The sequence below is a fragment of the Alosa pseudoharengus genome, unplaced genomic scaffold (genome assembly GCF_046254945.1).
Source record: "Alosa pseudoharengus isolate Yale_2024_CS ecotype anadromous, Long Island Sound unplaced genomic scaffold, YU_APseudo_1.1 YU_APseudo_1.1_scf_7, whole genome shotgun sequence".
Classification (NCBI taxonomy): Eukaryota; Metazoa; Chordata; class Actinopteri; order Clupeiformes; family Clupeidae; genus Alosa; species Alosa pseudoharengus.
The window spans coordinates 19,610,456-19,628,530 of NW_027468859.1; the positions used below are offsets into that span (position 1 = coordinate 19,610,456).

At 40.7% G+C, this 18,075-nt stretch overlaps 1 protein-coding gene across 1 annotated transcript in view; it reads right to left on the bottom strand.

Annotated features, from left to right (window-relative positions):
* The window catches only part of LOC143109243 (mannosyl-oligosaccharide 1,2-alpha-mannosidase IA-like), a 153,499-nt gene extending 151,593 nt beyond the window's left edge, over nucleotides 1-1,906 (bottom strand). The window contains exon 1 of the mRNA XM_076271900.1: nucleotides 1,406-1,906. Within this exon, the coding sequence (XP_076128015.1) occupies nucleotides 1,406-1,906 (501 nt within the window). The remainder of the gene's footprint in view (nucleotides 1-1,405) is intronic.
* Nucleotides 1,907-18,075: the final 16,169 nt, after the last annotated feature.

An 18,075-nucleotide genomic window follows, 5' to 3' on the forward strand; every position in this document is an offset into this window, starting at 1 on the left:
GGGCAGCTGGTCCACTGAAGGCCTACCCAGAGCCATATATAGGTATATGGCTCTGGGCCTACCTATTCATGCTTATAGACCCTTTCAAGAGAGTTCCATTATCAGCATCATAGTTGGCCCCACAAGGCTTCCGTTTTAACATTCCATATGTTATCTTAATGCAGAGGAAGTAGATTGGGAACCAAATAGAATGTTCAAGCATTGTTTGTTTTTATTGTTGAAAGCATAGACTGTATGTCTATGGTTGAAAGGGTCTATAAAAGGCAATGAAATAGTGGGCTACTACAGCATCGCCGGATTGTGTCTAACACCATGAGTAAGCACTAAGCAGTGATAGTAAGTTGCTTTTCAGCGTCAACAGTGGGAGCAAGGGAAACCACACACAGTACATACCCACACATTGTGCGCACACACACACACACACACACACACACACACACACACAAACACACACACACACACACACACACACACACACACACACACATGGCACACACACACACACACACGGCACACAGGGTACATGCATGTCCACACACACACACACACACAGCACATGCATGCCCACACACATACAGAGCTTTATAAAAGCTTGATTGTGATTGTGTTTCTTGCTTATCTTTGGTCAATGATGAAAAATAGTAGTTATCACAAACACACCGCCTGCATAAGTATCTTCCACACTGTCAATTAAAAGTAAATTGTTGATTGTTTATCACCCAATTTAAAGACACACAAATACAGAGTATGCAACATTTATGCAACTCTCACTCGCTCTTGAATTGTGATGTAACACTGTGTAAGCAAACGCGAGGAAATGCTGACACAAGCAATTTTCCCGAAAGCATCTCGGGCATGTTGTGTCAACAAGGTGCGAGCTGTCCACATAGATTAAAAGAATAACTAGGCAATCTGTTTAAAAAGAAATGTATAATAATAGTTATATTTACTTATATTTGCTTAAGACGGGGGAAATGTTATTGAGCAACGGAGTATCATATCAGAGCACAGTGTCTGGTCTACGTGCAACGCTTGCAAATGTCACAGTAGCCTATACTAAGGCTTACTAAGTGTATAGGAGCCAGTAACTGCCTCTATGACAATGTCATAGTAGGTTAACTAGCGCAAGGTTGTGGAGTTAGTAAAAGCAGTGCACTGTGAAGGATGGCCTCAACATGCTTCAGCACCATGGACAGCGCACAGTGCTGTAGCCACTGGTGTCAGTGAAGTGCTCTGGCTACTGCTGTCAGTAGAATGAAACACTCCGTAACACGTTTGTCTTTGGTTTACCGATTAGCGACTTCTCGCCACCACATGGGTTTTGTGAGACAAAGGGAGACGGGGGCCTGGCTACGAATTAACTGAGACAAACACCAAAAATGTCAACACATATACAGAGACTTACCTCCTTTATTTTCGCCCTTTTCTGTTGGATTTCTGGGTCCGTTGGCTCCTGTCCTGTTGCTCCGGGCGGCCGGATATACTCAATAACGGGTAGATTTTTACCTCTCCAACCTTTAACAAGACCTTTAATAACTTCGTCCTTGTCGTCTCTGATATCTTTCTTAATGTCCTCAGGATGCTTTTGAAGTGTGTCTTGTGCTTCGATTAAGAGCTCATCGTGATCTTTCTTTATTTTTACATTTTTTTCCGTATTTCCACTTCCAACACCGGAGTCTCGATCTGTACCTGTTCGTGTAGCCGTTTCGACGGACGATGAACGCAAGAAAACTCCACCGAGAAGCTTTGACGAATTCGGCAAGAAGAAAAGCACCCCGATACACACTGTAATAAAAGCACTGAAAACTAAAAGCAAAATGAATTTTTCAGACAATCGAAAATAAGTCGGGCTGGCAGACTTCCTATTGGAAGTCGCAGTGAAAGGTAGGAGAGTTACTACAGGCATTTTATTTCCTTCGTGTCGAAAGACAGGCTGAAGAAAGAAAAGCTGAGTTCACAAATCGGATCGCTTAATCACCCCTCACCACGTTCAGTCTGTATAGAAAGTCAGGTTGGTCTACATTGGTTGTTTGTTGTCAAAGTCTCGAGTGTCAAGCTGCAGTATCATCTCTCCATACCGAAACACATCTGCAGAAAACTCTCGCCTACTTGTCTGCGGAGCTAAACGTAAGGCGCGTCAGTTATGTGATACTGACAGTTCTCCTTGTCCAATCACTATCCTTCTGTCGTCGCGATACTATTCATAATGTCTATATTCATCCAGTACAGTGGAGCAGAGCTAACCATCTGTTTTTCAGTATGCAAGCTTGTATAGCCTATCACCGATTACGCAATAATCTGTTTCTTCTGATGTGTTGTTGTATGTGCAAACTTTTTTACTATGATCTCGGCCAGAAAGATAAATTACATTACATATACATATTTATTTGTAATATCCTATGAATTGTTTTAGGATGTATGTATTTTTGTTTCAAGTGTCTACAAGCTACAGAGGCATAATCATATTCATCGTTATGACACTATTAGTAGGCTAAATCCCATATGTAATGTATATGTAATGTAAATCAGGTTTCTAGGCCAAGTATACTTGTATACAAGGAATTTGGTCTCTGCATTTATCCCATCCGTGAATTAGTGAACACACAGAGCACCAGGGACGGATTAAACACATATGGGCCCCTGTGCACAATATCAAAAAAGGCTCCCCCTCCCCCTGACCGCGACGCGCGCGGGCGCGTTTGCGCATGTGCGTGCAGCCAGCGCTTCTCTCTTTGCTGTCGCTGTGCAGGCTGGTGCACAATTGCACACAATGAAAATGTAGTACATTATGTCATATATTATAACTCAGGCCCACACAGAAATGAATTCCAGCAGCTGTTTTTATTATTAGGCTGTAATCTCCCTTTGCTGTCCAAACAGTCTACAGCAACATTTTTAACTAAACGGACCGGACACAGGTGTCATATCTGACGGACCGGTAGCAGGGACGTTGATAGTATTTTGTGAGAGGTGGTGCTGATCATATTACGGGGGGTTCGGGGGTGTCTCCCCCTGGACATTTTCGAAATTCTGGCTGTTAAATATACCCTTTTAACGCAGTTTGGAAGGGGCATACAAACTTTAACAGAGCAAGCAGGGCCCGTTTTCTGTCTGACTCAGGTGACGTGAACATTGGCTACCTGCATGATAAGGTTTTCACTTCACTGCTGCTTGACACTACCTTGCATGGAGACATATTTCACGTTAACAGTGGAGATGTTAGCAAAACTATAGCGTTTGGTAAATGGAGATGCAGATCATCTCCCTAATTAATTTCTTTGCGCAACAGCCCACATTATGCGCTCACTCCAGCGAGACGAGTGAAATAAGTGTAGGCCTATCTGTCATCGGCATCGCCATAGGCTATTTGCTACGATATAAGCTACTGTTACAACAACAAGTCGCGATTTATTAGGCTATCCAATCGCTATGCTGTTTTCATGAACATTGCAGGAATCCACTTCATTCACCTACCCACGAGTGGGTCAGTTTCACTTTCGCAAACACGCATACACATTGAATGAGCACTCATAGCCTACCACTTCCACCTAATGTTATGCCTCTATATTTTCTGAATTAAGAAGTATTTATTGATCAGGAAAACATTTAGTTTATTTTTCTTTCGGTCCGCGGTTCCATAACACCATTCAGTTGTGCCGCAGACAGAAGCACCGGGCATAACAGCCTAAATTCATGGCAATTTTTTTAAAATCCGAGGGCCCCCATTGGCTGAGGGCCCCTGTGCACGTGCACACTTGGCACAAGCCATGATCCGTCCCTGCAGAGCACACAGTGAACACACAGTGAGGTGAAGCAAACACTAAACCGGAGCAGTGAGCTGCCTTGCTACAGCGGCGCTCGGGGAGCAGTAAGGGATTAGGTGCCTTGCTCAAGGGCACTTCTGCCGTTCCCACTGGTCAGTGATCAAACCGGCAACCCTTTGGTTCCAAGCCCGAAGCCCTAACCAGTAGGCCACGACTGCCATAACTATACACTAAAAAAGACCATAATTAATATGTCAATCTAGGCAACACTTTGAAGTAACCTTTGTTAATTTGGTGGCTAAAAAAAAATAATAGACTACCTTGATGCCTTGATGTTTTCATGGACATAATAGCATACTCTGGACCTATAGCAAAAATGACTTGATTAGTTCTGCACCACAGTGATTGAGTGCCACCTACAGTATAAGGTTACTGTACATAAATAGTCCAGCTCCTGCTGTTTCTTTCATAGTAACTGGGTGGGTTTTAATTGGCTCAAGAGCTGGAGGTGACCTATATGTCGATTATGTTTTACTGTTTCTGATAATCAAAGTAATATAATGATTAAGACAGTTTAAGGTAGCATCTCTCTGTCTATCTCTCTGTCTCTCTCTCACACACACACACACCCATGCATGCACACACACACACACACACCCTCTCTCACGCACACACACAGCTTACATTTCGCAGTGATGTCTCAGCTTATTGGCAATGGTTTGATTGTGTCTATTTCAGTAAGCAGTAAACACAGCATCACAGGCATCCTCCAAATGCACAACAAGAGAGGAAATTAAAAGAATTTATGCAGATTACAGTTCAATTACGGCTCAGCCGACCAAAGCAGTTTCACAGATCAAGTAATTGCAGGGCCCTCTTTACAACAAACCAAGTGAAGGATTCTGAGAGTGCAACAGTTAAAAGAGAGCTTTGACACCAAACTGTGCTGAACCATCTCTCTCAACATGCAAACTGCAGTGTGGACAGGTAGAGCTGATCTTAATCAGACTCACGTCTTCAAGCACAAGCAAAGGAGATAGCTCAGCTCACTCGTTCTCTCTCCCCCTCTGCCTTGCACTCTTGCTGCCAGTGGCTATCTCTCTCTCTCTCTGTCTCTCTCTCTCTCTCTCTCTCTCTCTTCATCAAGCTTAAACAGCCATGAATTACGCATCCCAGCACTTTCTTTGCTCCAGGCTTGATCAGTCATGTGGCATAATTCTAGTGAGGTCTTTTTTTTTTTGGAGAACTGTGTAATTTCATGACTGAGAACCATTAAATATAAATGGCCACAGACACTGTCAGCATCTCTGAGCTGGAAGTTCTGGAACCAAATGCATGAGTTGTGAAATAAATCAACAGAAATAAATCAGTGGTATAAATCAATGTATTCCACATGAATGAAATAAAGTAACTTTTTAATGCTGGTCCATATGCCAAATAACAAAGTGTATGAAAGGTAATCTCAAGCCTCACTCTAGTTGGTTGCAACCTCAACCTAATGTTGAATTCCAGAGAAAGTACATTTATTCATTCAGTGGCAAAACTGTCAACAAAACGGTCAGTATTGAGCTAGTTAAATGAGCTAGCTAACCTGGCTGGCTAAGCACCTGCATTAGGGGCATTAGCTAATGTCAACTTCATATGGCGCTAACGTCAAACACGTATGTCTCCACAGGGATCCTGTCCATGTTGGCTGACATCTAATGATGTTGAGCCTTGTCCGTGGTGGGGAAAAATCAGTTTGATAATAGCTAGCGGCTCCCTTGAATGCAGTATTGCTATTAGCAGGCTAGCTACTTTAATACTGAATGGATTTTCATGTTTTCTGTCCCTAATTAAAGTACTTAAAAGTATCTAAATATAGGGCTCCAGGTAGACAAATGTCAGACTTGCCCTGAAAGGTATTTTAAAAATACACAGGAAAGGCGTTGAATTCTTTGTGTGGGAGCTATTTTGATATTATCTTTAAATTCATTTTTGATGGTATATTATGGTCATGTAAAGCGTAGACAAATATTCCTTTCAATCCCCCTCATGCTACACACTATTTAGTTCTCTGGTGAGAAGGACCACCTGGATGGATCCCTAGAAAAACTATGGGCAGACACAAATGCCAATAACAACCAAAAATGACACAGTTCAAGACAATAAAAGGAATATGCAAGAGATGCTTTATTTTATGTATGCAATATACTGTATTTAGTTACTCTGGACTGACTGTAGACTTTCTCTAGACTTATTTATGCAATATACTGTATTTCGTTTTTTTTTCTGGACTGACTCTAGACTCTCTAAACTTATATTTGCAATATACTGTATTTAGTTACTCTGGACTGACTCTAGACTTCCTCTAGACTTATTTATGCAGTGTACTGTATTTAGTTACTTTGGACTGACTCTAGACTTCCTCCTCATTACAGCAGCAATGAGCCTTGAGAAGCATGAGGATTTCTGAGGCTTCTGTTCCTCTGGGATCTGCTCTAAGTGTGTAACATTCTCACAAGGTGGGACGACACTACCAGTTGACTCTGCCAGACAAGAGTTGGAGGTGAATGAGATGAGAGTATTGTTTTCCACAAAATGTGCTTGGTTCCGTGGTTTCACAAGATCTCTACTGTACCAGCTATGTTCTAATAAATAATGAAGATATGAGATGGACCTACCTGCAATGATATCAGCATGTAATCTGCTGTCAGAGGCAAGCTCCTTCTTGATGAGCCCTGTCTCAAATTTCTGATCAAAAGGGCATGACAAACAGAGGAGGCAAGATAAAGAGCAAAATCAAATCAAATTTTGACATGTTCAATTAAGCTATTTTATATGTCAAATAGTTTAGTTTAACTTAACTACAACACATAGATCAAATATATGAATTAAAGGTTTCATTTATACAAATCTTTATCTTATGAAAGATCTTGACTTTAGGAATTTTTAGTAGGAATCGAAGAATTCCCTTTTTGATTTTGTTTAGGGCTGTCAATCGATTAAAAAAATTAATCAAATTAATTACATACTCTGTGATTAATTAATCTAAATTAATTTTTGCTGTGAAAGTATTTTAAATATTTAAATTCAAATGAATCATTGAATAATCAGCATTTAGTGACATTATAAACTCTTTCATTATTGTTTTCACTGTTCAAATAATGGCCATAATAATCTATGATATGACGTAATATGCTGAGGAAATCTATTCAAAAGTGCTTCGGGAAGAAGTTTTTTTTCATACAGGCATTTCAGGCCACAGATATAACCTAGGGGACACAATGAACACTCCCTTGAATGTCAACACTATTTCTTTGCATTGATGTGCGACTTTAGAGTTGACAAACTCCGGTGATATGCAAATTCCTTGCTGCAGACATTGCAGAGGGCTTTATTTTAATCAACACTTTATTTTTATCAACATCAGGCCGTTTTTTAAAAGTAAATGTTCCAATCAATGATCTAGGCAGCAAATTTTCTTCTCTCTCCTTCATTTTAGTCTAATGGTTACTGACTAGAATGGCTCGGGGTCAAAGGTCATACGGAATTGATTAATCTGCGTTATTTTTTTTAATCAGTTATTTTTTCTCAAATTAATTAATCGAAATTAATCAGTTATTTTGACAGCCCTATTTTTTTTGCTCTTCTTTCTCTGAGAGGCATTGAACTCTGGAATTCCATCCCACTTAATTCATTTTGAACTAGATTTTCTGACTCGGCATAGGTATTCAAGTGTTTTTGAAGTGATGTCTTCAGGACTTCCTCAAAGGCAGAATTCTCTGCCTCTAAAGCTTTGGAAAGAACAATTTCAAGGCCAAATTCATGTAGCAGATCATCATAGACAGCTCTGAAGATCTCATGAATCTTAGCGTCTTGAGGGTGTGCCTCATTGTTTGAAACACCTAAGATCCTGCCGATCAGCTGTCTGGAATTCTCCATCATATCTGATGATCCCGGTTCCACACCGATCCTCTTTGTTAGGAGTCGTATCATCAGAACAGTTGCTAGGTGACCAACTTTATCAGCCTCAAGCTGTGGTAGCTTTTGACTTGACTTAGCAATGATGTTTTGGCCACAGTAATGCTGGCTTTTATCCAAGGTCATTGGCCCTAGGCCGTTTAAGGATTCAGAAGACTTTTTGGTCTGATTTTCACTAACTATGTCCATCTTCGATGCCAGGGAAAAGCTATGCATCACATCCCTCACCATCGCTTCAGTCAGCACCTTCAGAATGCCAGTTAGCACCTCTGATGGAGACTTGGAGGCTTTTGTGTCTTGTCCGTCTAGCACCCCTCCAGATGTGAAGCCAGGGCAAGAGGCTGAAGCAGAAGCTGGACCCAAAAAAACAGACTGTTCCATGGTCCAAGAGGTAGGAAGCTTGAAACAAGGGAGAAGGAAGTGCTTCACTGTTTCCTCTGCATAGCTTTGAACAAGCTGAGAGGCAATCTGAATCTTGAAACGTTCATTATCCTGAAACTTCAAAAGCACTGTGTCTGAAACACATTTGCGAAGGCCATTGCTCCTATCCTTCCTGAAGAGATCATAAATCTTACCAACGAGTTCCTGAGGGCTCACAGTTAAGTTGGAGAGGGATTTCTCAATCTTTACAGCAACAAGATTGAGATCTCCATGCTGAGAGGAACCACATGCCTCATCCTCCAAACCATGTTTCTCACTGACTCACTTTACAAGATTGACAATTGTGTCCCGAGATATTCCAGCAGGGGATTCATTTTTCATTGAATTTCTGACTCGAATGTGCTTCTGTTGGACTATATTACCATTGCCAGTCAGCTCATATATGGTAATTGTGGCAGGTAAGATCTCTTCAGTGGATTCGGACCATGTACTCAGTGACATTGACAATCTGCTCAAGGAAATTGACGCCATTAAAGCAGGTCTCTCTGTTACCTCTGAGGTGACGTCTTGACCTGTTTGACCATCTACATCTGTGATATTATTCATCATTAAATTCAAAATGTCATGCACCATTTTGAGATCCTCTGAACTCTGTAAATCCCTCAAGATGGGAAGGTCTTCTTTAATGCAAAAAAGGGCATTGCTAATTGTCTGTTTTGCATAACTTTCTGTGCTGCCTTTGGTTCTGGTGACAAGTTGCAAGTTCTTAGTGAAGAAGTTCTTTATTTTCTCTTGTAACCCCCTAAACACCTCAGGTTACGTTCAACATGGTAGAGTTCAAATGTTTGACATTTTTCAGACAAAGATTGGGCAAACTTCTCTCACTCTTTGACATCAGAGCTGGCACTGGTCTTGCCTGATGTGGAATGCAAAATCGCCTGTATGCCTCCAACCACTGTCTCGACCACATCTGATGCAATCGTCTGTATGGACAGGGCGCTGGCTGACCCTGTGAATGATTCGGCAGATTGCAGCAGAACCTGGCCCACATCTTTGGCTACCTAACTATGTAGATTATCATGGCACAGTTTGTGGATGACGTCAGTTAAGGGAGCAACCAATTCATCAGAGCCCTTGACACTGGAGTGACCAACAGATGTAGTGGGGCAGCTACCATCTACTAGAAGGGATCCAATACTTGTCTGTCCATCATTAACAACCTGATCAATGACGTCCATGGCAACAGAATCCAGTTCATTAGAGAAGTAATCAAGCCATGGCATGCTAGTCGGATGATCTTTCTCACAGCTGTTGTTGGAGGCATAGGACTGCAGAGATGTGTGGCTTCGGAGAAAGGTAACTAAAACATTGGTCACTTCCTCGAAAGCGTTAATCTGAAATTCCACTCTTGATGATCTTTGCATACATGGAATGGGCACATCCTCGAGCCTTTCACTGGTACTATCTCCTGTCAAGTTGGTTGAAAAGGTGCTGAAACTATCCTCAGAGACAACTGAAGAGCTGAAGGAAGTCAAATCGCTCAAGTGGAAAAGGAGACTGTCCTCAACACTGCTGTTGGCCGATGGCAAAGATACAGATGTTCCCTGCACAGATGTTTTTTGACCTTGTTTCGAAATGTAAGAGAAAATGACTGCTTTTAAGACATCCTTAGTGCAGGTGTTGAGCAGAACTGGACTAAATGGACAATCACTGTCGCTGTGCACATTACGGAGTACACAAGAATCCAGTGGTCTAGTCACAGCAAGAACTTGCTCACTCTTGCTCTGTCTTTGAGCCCCTGGTGTTTGTGCAGTGTCATCCACATTCAATGAATCATGATCATCCACTACAACTGAGTCGTTCTCCTTATGGGTATCAGTGGCAATGGTTTGACTCTGCTGAAAGGGAAGCTGTCCAAAAAACACTTTTAACTTCATCATGATTTTGTAATAAATCCTTTTTGCTTCGATCTGAACCTGGTTCTTCTTTGCACAACTGGCATCTGAGCGGATACTTGGTAAAGTCTGAACTAAAGATTCAATATCCACATAGCCAGTTCTCTCTGCTGAAGACTGAACAATAGTTTTCATCTCCTCTACAAAGGTCTCAATGACACCAGCAGCAGTCTCCTCAATGGGCTGAAGAAAAAAAATAGATATGTGATCACTTTCTACTGTTTGCTCTGCACAGTCTGTGTTTGATGGAGCAGAGTGACAACTTTTAATTTTTCCAATGAGGACTTCACTGACCGGCGTCTTGGTCCTTAACTGAAAGTCATCCATGACAACTGATATGACACTTGGCTGAGGTGTCTGGCTTTGACCATCCAGTTCTTTGCACTCTTTGTTGACTTCCAGATCCTTTGCATGTGGTGGACACATGTTAATACAGCCATTTTGACATGTCAAAGATTTAACAGTTGTATTGACAGATGCCAGCCACCTCTTTGCAGACTTGTTACCATCACATCCTTCCAAGCAGGTTTCCATGGTGTTGATGACTGCAGTCATAGCTGAAGCCAAATGTATGTCGTTGTCAGAGGTGCTTACCTGGCCTCTTGCAGGAACCTCTCCATTTATGAATGCATCCAGCTTCAGGCTAACTTCTTTAACAAGCTTATCAGCGCTGGTGACCTTCTTGAGGGTAGCAAGGCTTGACAAGTCTGGAATTGACCTCTTTACCTCAGCCATAGTTGAATTAATCTTCAACACTACGTCCTTTGCAATAGCAGTGCTTAACTGATCAGAGCTACTGGTGGGTGGGATGATGTTGAGTTTCCTCAATGTCTCCTGAATATTACATTGAATCTGCTCCTCTGTGACACCAAGGTCATCCAACAGCATGGACTGGGGCCTAAAGAATATATAAATACATGAAATGTATAAATCATTTAAATTATGCAATTTATTAGTATGACTAACTTATTTTACCCAGTGACTGTCAAGAAAAGGTACAAAATAAACTATAATTTTTCCTTTTTTTCATATGCTTTACTGTTACATTCCAATTCTTATCAAAATTATTCTGAACCACATACCGTGTTTCTGAATAAATCGAGAGGCTGGTCGACACCTCGCAGGATGGAGGTGATGAGATGTTTCTCACTTTTGGAATGATTTCAATCAGTACTCCATCTTTCAGAATCATGATGTCATGCTCACCCTCAATATACCTCAAGTTTGGAGACCTATCAGGCTCAAGACATTTAGAGGTCTCCCGAATAGATAATAACCGTTCTGGTTCCTCTTTCAACACTTTGAGGAGGGCTGGGAGAACAAAGTGCATCGCGCTCACATTTACATGTCTCATCAAATTAATGCAGACTGTGAAGAACTGCATCTTTGTCATCTGTTTGGAATAGAAAGTAACATGTAATTTATAACACACAAAGTCTATAGGAAAATATTCAAATCAAGTCAAGTCAGATTTATTTTTAAAGCGCATTTAACATGCACATAGTGCAATCCAAAGCGCTCCACAAACAAGACACATAACAACAAGACACAAGATGCCGGATGGAGCGGCATAGTCGCCAGCGTACCCGTGACACAAGACATACAAGACAGACACAACAAAACAAATAAACAAATAAAAAAAAGAAAGTATATTTTAAAAGGGGAAAAAGTGAAATTAGTCCAATTTCCAAATCAGCTGAAAATGTCCAAGGGCAATGATGATCCGTGAAAACTGCGCACAGAGCTGTGCCTTCACAACCGATGCAATGCCAACAAAGTTCTTTAGCAACTGACCAACCCGCAAGCTCCCAATGGACAAACGTCAACGACATCAGCTGACTTAGGAGTAAAAAGGACTAAGAATAACACGAAAACTATCAAAAATAGCGTAAATAAATAGGGAAAACATTTAACTAGACAAACCAATACAAAAAAATAAACATGACATCACATAAAATTACCAACATTACATAAAAACAAACAAAAACATGATGCCAGACGGAGCGGCGTGTCTCGCCAGCGTCCCCGTAACCTAGCAACAGCATGAACAATAGTTCACCACACACACACACACACTAATAAAAGCTGAATACATGACTTACTGTGCTTACTGTTTTTTATGGCCAAGCAATCTTATACTTGATGTACATACATCCAAGCATCCTACTGTACATTGATTGTTTATGATCATTCTTTGAGAAATGCACTTGCCACACATACATTTACAGTGCCAGCTTTGCATGTCATCCCATAGACTGTATATATAGAATAAACAGATGCAGATAACAAATGTTCTGGAATACTCTGCCTGTTTGCATCATGGTAACACAACAAGAGTTACACAGATTCTATTCAAAGATTCTAATCTGGTATTTATTTTGCCTTTAGGACTGTTTGACCTTTTAGGACCTCTCACTAGAGTTTTACTGATGATTTCATTGACCAATCAGAACACCAATGTCACCAGCTTTAAGGGTTGCTTTCCTTAACCCCATGCCTTTCATGTCTACTCTTATGTAGTGAGCTCACTGTGGAACTGTACAGCATTGCAGATATGCTTATAGCACTCTAAAAACTAAACCACACCATATCTTCCATGAATGTGTTAAAAGTGCACTTTTGAAACATAACATGTACAAATAAACACTTTGTAGCATTCACTTTATTGTTGCCTAAGAGGAGTCCAACCATGAAACCATCAACCAAGCAGTGTGCTGCCATGGCATGAGCAAGCACTCACAGCAAGTTTGATGGATTGGATAAAGAATGGCTGAGAAATAAGCTCATTAACTTTGTCACAGTGCCCCTAGACGCCAAATTACAGCAATGTCCTTGTGCGTTCTCACAATGAGCTACCATGTCCCTCTACCAAGTTTGGACTTCATACACCAAACCATTGCTTACATGTGTGCTCATTTTCTTTATTACAGCACCCATAGAGGCCAAATGAGACCACTTCTCTTGCATGTCCTCACAATCAGCTACTATGTCCCTGTATCAAGTTTGGACTTCATACATCAAAGCGTTGCTGAGATACAAGCTCACTTCCTGTATTGCAGCGCCCCCTATAGAGGCCAAATGATGCCAATTTCCTAGTGCGTCATCATAATCAGGTAATAGGTCCTTATACCAAGTTTAGACTTTGTACATCAAACCGTTGCTGAGATACAAGCTCACTTCCTGTATTGCAGCGGCCCCTATAGAGGCCAAATGATGCCAATTTCCTAGCGCGTCCTCACAATCAGATACCAAGTCCCTGTACCAAGTTTAGACTTCATACATTAAAGCGTAGCCAAGATGTTAGCCCACTTCCTGTTAGGCGGCATCGTCGCCATGTGTGATTGGCTGTCACGGGCAAATAAACTTGAGATGAAAAAATCTGACAAGTATCGTTTGTGCGGCTCGGTCAGAAGATCATCTCTGCCAAGTTCCTTAAAAATCGGATGAAATGTGTGACTGCTGTAAATTTGTGAGAGTGATCATGGGACGGTCCTGAATCAGTGCGGCGAACTTTAGACCCAGCGGTTCAATTTTGGTCAAATTCAGCACTTTTCAGCCAGGCATTCTATGGGCTGCCATTCGCCTTATTCACCCGGCGGCCATTACGAGTCTGAGGGGTACACTTGTCATTACACCTCAGTCCGGCAGATGGTGGTGGTAATGCACTCCGTTTGCAAACTGCTAAAAACAATTCACTGAAGAAGAAGAACAGGCCAGTGAACCCTTCTTCTTTAATCGGTGAGCTTTTTTCGGCAGTTTGCAAACGGAGTGCACTACCACCACCATCTGCTGGACTGAGGTGTAATGGCAAGTGTACACCTCAGCCTCGTTATGGCAGCCGGGTGAATAAGGCATAAATAATAGGCTACCTAACACCTGGCTCTCACTCAAGCACACAAATGACCTTGCAGAACCATGGTAGTAGAACCACTCAGCTGTCTCCACGCAGGCTAATGCATTGGAAATCTGGTTGGATAGGCCAAACAAAATGTTATTTCTGTTTATTAAAACATAGCAAAGTGTTTTGGGTAACCTATGGCCATGTCCATTTCCCGAGTTAAATGTTTTCATGCAGATAACAGATTAGAAATAGCGCATTTACTTAACAGTAGGCTAGGCTGTATTCAGGCCTATACGAAATTTCCCGGGGCCACCCCTGGTGCATTTTAAGCTAAGCTCCGAATGATTTTCAACTCTTGGTGACACCCTTGATCACAAGCATAACTAAATCTTTTTTTTTTTACTGTGTATTTAGCACACCTGGCTTGGACGGGCCTAGGCCCACATGTCAGTCTTGCCCGTCCAATTAGAGGACTTTCCTTCGTTTACATTCACCATCTAAAAACGTGCAAGTCAGCACTCTGCTGAGAGCTCAAGAAGCAGTCAAATCATGAATTAGCCAGCAGCTCCTTTTAAAGTTTCTGCATAACCTAGGCTATTGTTAGCTTTAATGAGATGCGTTCATATTCCACTTTTTTATGTCATAAACGTAGCATTAAACGTAGCATGCCTATGAAAAGGGTTGCAGTAAGATTGTCCAATGGTCAATCTGTTGCTCCAGTTTGTGTTTTATGTGCTGTGCAGAGGGTTACTGCAGTTTTGTGCAAGTTTCAAATATTGTTTTGCTCTGGTTGAAAATGTTTATATGTTTGTCAGCTGTGATCAAATGCGTTCAATGGATTAATACCTATTCATGTTTGTATGGTGTATCTAATCAGGCCCTGTCTGATCACGATTCCATTGTGAATTTGATATCGTTATTGATAGGCTATTGTTGTCATTAGCCAGGCTACTAGTTATGCTTATAAGGTAAACATTTAAAACACTATATTTATTTTTTAACATATTTATTGCAGTCGCGTTTGAACTCAAGACTGAGACTCAAAATAGGATTCTATAGGCCTAACCATCATAACTAGGGCTGTCAAAATAACAAATTAATTTTGATTAATTAATTTGAGAAAAAATAACTGATTAAAAAAAATAGTGCAGATTAATCGATTCCGTATGACCTTTGACCCCAGCCTAGTCAGTAGTCAGTAACCCGACTGTAAACTGGAGAGAGAAGAAAATGTGCTGCCTACTGTAGATCATTGATTAGAACATTTACTTTTAAAAAACGGCCTGATGGTGTTGATAAAAATAAAGTGTTGATTAAAATAAAGTCCTCTGCAATATCTGCAGCAAGGAATTTGCATATCACTGGAGTTCGTCAAGTCGCACATCAATGCAAAGAAATAGTGATGACATTGAGGGGAGTGTTAATTTATTTTCATTGTGTCCCCTAGGTTATATCTGTGGCCTGAAATGCCTTGTATGTGAAAAAAAAAACTTCTTCCTGAAGCACTTTTGCTTAACTGATAACAAGTGGTCAATGGATGCAAGTTGCATGAATGCAAACTTGTGTAGCCTAAACCAGACATACCTAGGCCTAGCCAAATTTATTCTGGCTGTAGATAAAGCAGGATATGAATTTCCCAATATTTTGCCAGATTAGTGGTTTACTGAGGTTTAATATCAATTGAAATCACGTTGATCTTTAGTTTGGTTGTAATTTCAACATTGTTTCAATATTCATTTTAGTGGAAATACCATTGAAATCCCGTTGATCTGTAGAATTAGAATAATGTGTAGAATTAGAATAATGTGTAGAATTTCAACGTTGCTTCAATATTAATGATGGGTGCAAAAGTGATCTAGAATCAATGTTGCAGTGCGACGTTGATTCAATGATTTTAACGTTGACAAAGTAATGTTGATTTTAACATAGATTCAATGACTAATTGTTATCTGGGTGCAGAATGAGCATCAACACCAACTGAAAGCCCCTTTTTTGCAGGTAGCCTTTTGCATTGCATACAATTAGGCTTTCTCTGAACTACATTTTCCAAAGGCCAGTTTTCATGCTTGTGTCACAACTTCAGAACGACTTGACACACATGTATGCTCCAAATTTGGCGTGAACATCTATCTATAAAGCAAGAAGCGTCTGTGTGTGTGTGTGTGTGTGTGTCTGTGGCACGCATATCTCGATGACCGTTTGTCAGACTGACCTAAGATTTCGTATGTGGCTCGCGCGTGCCACAAAGGTGTGCACTCTCGATTTTGAAGATTTTTGAATGCATATTTCAAAATATGCTTATTTACGTAGGACGTTTATCGCTGGACTGCACTGTTTCCAAGGGGACCAGTTTAAGGGGAGCTCCACCCCATGGATCGTGTACTGACAGTAGCTAGGTCCAGAGAACGGGCTCTGCTAGGTCTCACTTTAATAATAGTCAGTCGCAATTTAAACAGATTACTCGGGAACCGCTTGTGGGTTAAGATGCAAGATGATTATCATGCCTGACCTCAACAATAAAGACTCCCTGTATGCAGTTTGCTTGCATAAAATGATTACTTGCAACAACACGCCAACAAACACGGGTATGTAGTGACCACTCGAATAGCCCAGGCTACTTTGGACTTTCAAGAGACTTTGACTAAAACGACAATTCCGACTGCAAGGTCCCAAATTGAAACGAGCGATAGGCTAATGCCACATAGCTAACGTTAGACAAGTTGCAGACTGAGCGACGGCACTTATCACGCCATTAAACACGGGTATGTAGTGACCACTCAAAATAAAAGTATGTGCAAGCTTCGAATAGCATTAGGAAGTTATTCAGTAAGCTATACACATTTAGCCTTAACTCAAAACAGTTGTCATTATGTCATTCTGATCTGTAGAAATGTCACATGCAGCCATGCCTAAATTTATTAGAGGCCACATTAATTATAGGCTAATATATTATAATATTCAGTATTCATTATTGAATGCTTAGCTGGAATGATGTTTCCCTATCATCCTATTTTTTAAAGCAGGCATACCTGTGGGCATGTAATTGAGCTACGGGTTTTCTTCAGGAATGGCATGTTTGAACGGGCACTGCACTAGTTTGTATGAACTCAATGATGAAGTCAAATGTCAAGGTCAAATCCACCTTGAGTGTGATATCTCAAGAATGCCTGACACACAAGGTTTTTTGGTACAAGGGTTTCTATGAACTCAAAGATTAAGTGATTCAATGTTTTTTTTTTTCAGGAATCTCCTTATCAACATTAACCCAGCAGCTTTCCATCCACTATTGTAATTCCTCTGGCATTACATTTCTAGTTAGATTTAATGTGCTTTTCTGGGAAATACCCTTTTACACCTGTAGGCGTTTCGTTATTAGGCGTATGACCCTGCTTGCGTGCTATACCTATGGCACTCACACATGCACGCAGTGCACCAACCGTCTTTTTTGAACGTTCTATTTTAACTGTCATCTGATAACGTGGATGAAAGGAATAAGGCTTTCTTAAATGAAAAAAAAAAAAATGACGACCCCAAGAGCCTTAATAATAATCATTTTTCTAGCAGCATCTGCTCTACATTTGCAGGCCTCTGAAAATGGTAAGTTGTTATTTTTTAATTATTATTAAAGTTGCTAAGTTAGCAATCTTAAACGTACCAGTTAGCTCTACCAACCATTTCGTTCGAAAATTCTAAAACAACGATGTTTTTTAATACTTCAAAATAACATTTGATAAATGAACCTTACATTTTTCAGAAGCCGTAACGTTAGGTGTGTAGATTTGAGCAAATTCTAGTTTGGTTGGTGGGTAACGTTACCATGTTCCTTACAAGACATGACCTAGTGTCCTTGTAACATGCAGTCAATCTAGCACAGCTAGCTTCTAGCTGCTAGCAGTAATGATAATATTAATATAAGCGAATCACACTCGCCTCCCGTCTACGTTATTATAATGAGCGCATACGGGGAGCAAAACGACTGTTACACGCTTTTACAACTGTAGGCTACAATGGTCGCAATACAGAAATATGCGTGTGTTAGATTAGTTACAGATTATTGTTATTATTATTATTATTATTATTTCTCTTTCTCGCAACAGGACTTGTCACCGCTGAAGTCAAATTATGTTAGGTGCTTCTATATCAACTGCTAATTGACAGAAAATAAAAAACA